The 4955-nt window shown below is 46.3% G+C and overlaps 1 protein-coding gene across 1 annotated transcript; it reads left to right on the top strand.

The window, feature by feature from the left end:
* The first annotated feature begins 1748 nt into the window (after positions 1 to 1748).
* On the top strand, positions 1749 to 2938 carry tmem271 (transmembrane protein 271). The gene has a single exon (XM_088344054.1). It carries the CDS (start codon positions 2063 to 2065, stop codon positions 2843 to 2845), a length of 783 nt encoding a protein of 260 aa, XP_088200180.1. The 5' UTR covers positions 1749 to 2062; the 3' UTR covers positions 2846 to 2938.
* The last annotated feature ends 2017 nt before the right edge of the window (positions 2939 to 4955 follow it).

Genomic DNA, 4955 nt, shown 5'->3' with positions numbered 1-4955 from the left:
ACACGTGGTCAACACGAGGTAATGACGCGGAAATGACGCGGAACGACGTGCTCTGGCCGCGGCCAGGGCGTGGTTACACGTGGGTAGGACGCGAAATTTCAGCGGGTAATCGTGGGTGGAGCATGGTAATAGCATGTTCTGCGCCTGTATCGCGGTGTTATTACTGAAATTAGCGTGTTACGCGTGTGACGTCAAACGCCTTTCTCCGCGTATATACAGCGCGATTTGCCGAGCACACGTCAGTTGTGCTCGAGACGTCAAGGGGTGGAAATGGATCCCCGTCACCGTAGTGACCTCGTCTTAATCCATTTTTATTTCTTGACATTTCTTTTCATTTCATAACAAAATAATAAAATAAAAATGAAAAACTATTACAATAATAATATATTGGCTTCTTCTTCGGTGCCATAGCTTGAAATCTTGATCTTCACGGGACTGTGTCTTGAGCGGTTATGATTTCTACAGCCCGGCTCTGTAGCTTTTATACGCGTGGTCCACACGCGGAAAGGACGTGGAACTGACGCGATGAGGAAGCGGAACAGTCGCCAACGTCTGTTTTGCGGGCATACCACCGATGAACAGCGGGTTGGCCAATTTTGCGCATTTTCTACCGCGGGCAACCACGGGCAAAAAAAAAAAAATCTCAAAATTTTACCCGCGATACAGACGCAAAAGGCTGTGTGACCGGGCCCTAAGTTAGATTTTATATTGTGTGCACCTTTTTCCGAGTACAGGACATTACTTACATTTGGGGCGGCAGTAGCTCAGGAGGTAGAGCGATCGTTTTAGGATTAAGGGATCCCAGTTCGAATCCTGGCTTGTCCGTGTTACTTGTCGAAGTGTCCTTGGGTAAGATACTAAACCCCCCAATAAGCAGGTTAGCGCCTTACATGGCTGCACAGATCACGGCCGCTATTGGGAAATGTGAAGCACAATGTAAAGCGCTTTGGGAAGTCATTGACTTGAAAAGCGCTATAGAAATGCAGATCATTTCATTTCATTGTCAAAACCTGGCAAGAGCAGACGACATTGGATCAGTTTTTCAAGAATTGCAAGGCAAAATGGTAAATGAATATTTTGATCATTTCCTTGATTTATTTTTTGGGGACATTATGTGCTTCTTGTTTTACGTTTATTGTGCAGTAATCTTTTTTAAACATGCATTTGTTTCATGCCCTGATGTTAATCCATGATATATTTAAAAAATATACTGTACTTTTGCGGGGCTTGAAACGGAGTCGCGCATTTACTGTACATTCAAAATGCGTCTCATTTTACTAAGTTTTTAGGTTACGAAGCTACTCCCATAATAATTAAATTCTTCAGAAGAGGTATCACTATATACATATTAAATATGTATTGCCTTTGTCATGAGGCTTATATAAAGGTTTTAATTGTTTGGGGTGACCAAACATGTAGGTACCACTTTACTATGAATGAAAATGACATAGGAAAAGGCAAAACCATTCTCATCTTGACACTATTTTTGATCACATTGTCATGTCGAACAGCGTATTGCAGCATTATGGGAAAGAGTTCAGCCATAACAACCGTGTATAACGTGGTACCGTGAGTATAAATCTTGTGATGATATTAAATGGCATAGGAAGAGTCGTTATTTTATCATTATAACTTAATGTTATTGTTGTATTAGCAATGTCGTGCAGGGCTGCGAGAATAGTGTCTCGTAGCACATGTTTGCAAAAATGACGCACGCGCCCACCACCCCACCCCCGCAGCCAGACGAGTGTGACGCGGCGGTGGGTCCAACTTCTACCGGGGATCCGCGCGATCGATGCTCGCCGATGGATTATCGACGGGGTGCTAAGTGCAAAGCGGGGCATGCCTTTCCCGGCATGAATTAACATTCGCCCCGTTCCCGTCAAAGCGTCCGGGAATGTACACAGACACCGCAGCGTCGCGGGCCGCCACCGCCGCCACTGCCACCTCCGAACCGGTCGAGGACCCGCAGAAGCGGCCGACGATGACCGGACCGGACGCAGGATGAAGCCGGTAAACTGCCAAGAGGGATCCCGAGCGGCAGCACCGGCGGCGGAATATCATGAAGTGGAGCGGCGCGGGGCTGCGCGCCGTCCTGTCCAGCGCCCTCCTCTCCGCGTGCGCCCTCGGCGAACTCGCCTTCGGACTTCGGTGCGTCTCGCTGGGCTCCAGCGTCCGGGAGCACTTTCACCTCGGCCCCGCGGCCGGAGCCTTCTACTCCGGGTTGCTGCTCGGAAGCGGGCAGGTGCTCCTGGGTGTGGCGCTGCTCTGCTGCGCGGGGAGACCGCGCGCCAGGAATCTGGTCCTCCTGGGGGTGGTGGTCTTCCTCTTGGGGGTGCTCGCCGCCTTCTCCGGGGCTGTTGTGGACGGGGACACGGCTTCCCTGGTGGAGCGGAAATACGCGCATTACTGCGCCCGGGCGCTCCAGGTGAGCAGCGCCTGCGAGGAGCTGAGCGCCTACCGCCGGAGTTTGGTGATCTCCGCGGTGCTCAGCACGCTCGAGTGCCTGCTGGGGCTCGCCAACCTGGTGCTCATCCAGCGGTACAAAGCGGCTCAGTTTGCCGGGGGCGGCCGGGTTCAGAGACGCGGCTCCGGGCGTATTATCTTCAGCGAGGAGCGGGACGGTTCCTCCGCGGACTTGCAACCGGTGTCCTATATCAACTTGGCCGTTTTGAACGCACTGGACGAGAGCAGCGCGGAGGCTCAGCGCGGGGGACACCCGTCCATCGAGTTACCGGGTTACTGGCCCGCGGACCCCGAACTTAACCACTGTTTCCCCTTTTCTTACCCGCTCCCCAGTGAGCTGCCGCCGGCTTACGAGGACATCTTCCCCGCGGCGGTGTAGCTCGTTGAGCTCCCGCAATATCTTCCCCTTTTCGGCGCCTCATTGGGAGCAACAGGCGCCAAGAAAGAACAGTAGCTACTAATAAGTTTGTGTTTTGACGTTCCCATTTATACTTGTGAATAAAAAGTATATTTAACCTCATCCGACTTTGACAAACTACTCGGTGGGATCTTTTTTCATTTCCAAATTTTTTTGAATGTCCTCTGCAATAAATAGGGTATTGTTGTAATCAGGGTTGGGTAGGGTTACTTTAACTGGATTACTTTCAATTACTTTTGGATTACTCCAATTCCAAATATGCTAATAAAAGACAAAAGAAACGAAATATGAATAAAGTTACTAAATTTTGTGCAGGCTTGGGGGGTAACGGAATACATGGAACGGCAAAAATGATGTTGGCAAGCTGTTTAGATTCATTTTCATTTTGTTTCTGTCGCATTTTATCTTTGTTTTGCCGGAGATCAAAGAAATCAAAGCCAGGAGAGAAAGCTTACCACGTGTTGTGAGTCATTTTATTCATATCTAGTTTCTTTTGTCTTTTATTAGCATATTTGGTATTGGAGTAATCCAAAAATAATTGAAAGTAATCCAGTTAAAGTAACCCTACCCAACCCTGGTTGTAATACATTGAAAAAAATATATCTTTTTAGGTATTAATACAAAGAGTTTTTGGCTAGTTAAAAACATTCATTTTATTTAACTTAACAGGATATAACGCGTCAAATTCAATTAATTATAACATATTAATTAAAAGTTTGCTTAAGCCGTTTTATCAATTGAATGTTCTTTAAAAAAAAAAGAGTTGTGGCCCTCTTGGGTATTCATAATAACATACGGAGCCTCCAATCGCCACTAGCCGTGTAAAAGAGAAGCGATGCTAGGTTTCCAATGGACTGAACAATTTCAAGCATTTCTGACGCTGTGTTGTTCATTGTTTTACTTATTTATATTTTAGTTTTTTTCATTGAATTTAAGCCTATATATTTTGGAGGTGCTTGGGTTGAATTTGGGGGTGCTTGAGCTGGTTAGGCCTATGGGTTAGACCACTATTTGGGGGAGGGGGATGTCATAAGGAAAAAAGAAGGGATTTTCTTTTCTTTTTGTGTTATGATTTGACCCTCCTCAGGAATGTTCACAAGAACATAAATGACAAAAATGCGGGCCGCGGGACAGTTTAGGCCCGCCGACGAAATGAATCCGGCCCGCGAAACAAGGCTGAGAGAAGCTCAAGAGAAAAAGGGTCAAAATACGAGCTGCAGTTTTAGATCATGCCAGGCGCCACCCCCAAGGAAATGTAACTGTATTTTTTCTTTCTTTCGTGCTCGCTCTCTCTCTCTCTCTATCTTTACTGTTCTTTCACTCTTCCGTCTCCTTTTTTCTTACTCTGTCGCTCTTTCACTGTCTCTTTCTCTCAATTTTTGTCTCTTATTTCTCATTCTCTTTTCTCTTTCTCTGGTCTTTCTTTCTCTCTGTATATTTCCCTCTGTCTTCCTCCCCTTCTTTGTCCTTCTCGCTTTTCCATCTCTTACTTTTTTCTGCTCTTTTTCTGTTCTTCCACTTCCTCCCCTTGTGTTTCTTTAGCTTTCTTTGTATTTCTTTTTCTTTCGTTCTTTTCTACACGTCAGCCCCCATGTGAGTATTTTTCCTACTATGTGTCCCCGCCGAGCTAAGATGAGTGTGACACCCCTGCTTAAGAAGCACAGCGAAAAATGCTGATCACGCAGAAGTGACGAAGGAGTGTTTCGGTCCACTCGCGACCGCAGACACGCAAATGAGCAGCTGTCAGCAGCAAGGTTTCCCTCGGGATGCTTCGATCGATAACCATTTATTATTGAAGATGAGATCGTCGACCTAAGAAGTTCAAAGATTCCAGCCGGCTTCATCGTCAAACAATCAATCCGGAAATGTGCAAAGGGATGGAAACCATGGAATTTACCGTCAAAAGTCAGATCTTCTCTTGGAAATAAGTGCAATCTGTAAAATACATTACAAAAACTAACAAACATCAAAAATCCCTACTTGGGGAACCTCCAAGAAAAACTAGAGTGGCATTTACAGTGTGCCATCTAGTGGTTGAGAGTGAAATTACACTCAATATAAACTACCACTT

This window comes from Urocampus carinirostris, chromosome 9, assembly GCF_059441175.1.
Source record: "Urocampus carinirostris isolate Australia breed hairy pipefish chromosome 9, RoL_Ucar_1.0, whole genome shotgun sequence".
NCBI lineage: Eukaryota > Metazoa > Chordata > Actinopteri > Syngnathiformes > Syngnathidae > Urocampus > Urocampus carinirostris.
This window is presented reverse-complemented; position numbering and strand designations above follow the sequence as displayed.

Excerpts from the sequence above, each read along its gene's own strand:
- tmem271 (XM_088344054.1), top strand. The coding sequence starts at position 2,063 with ATGAAGTGGAGCGGCGCGGGGCTGCGCGCCGTCCTGTCCAGCGCCCTC.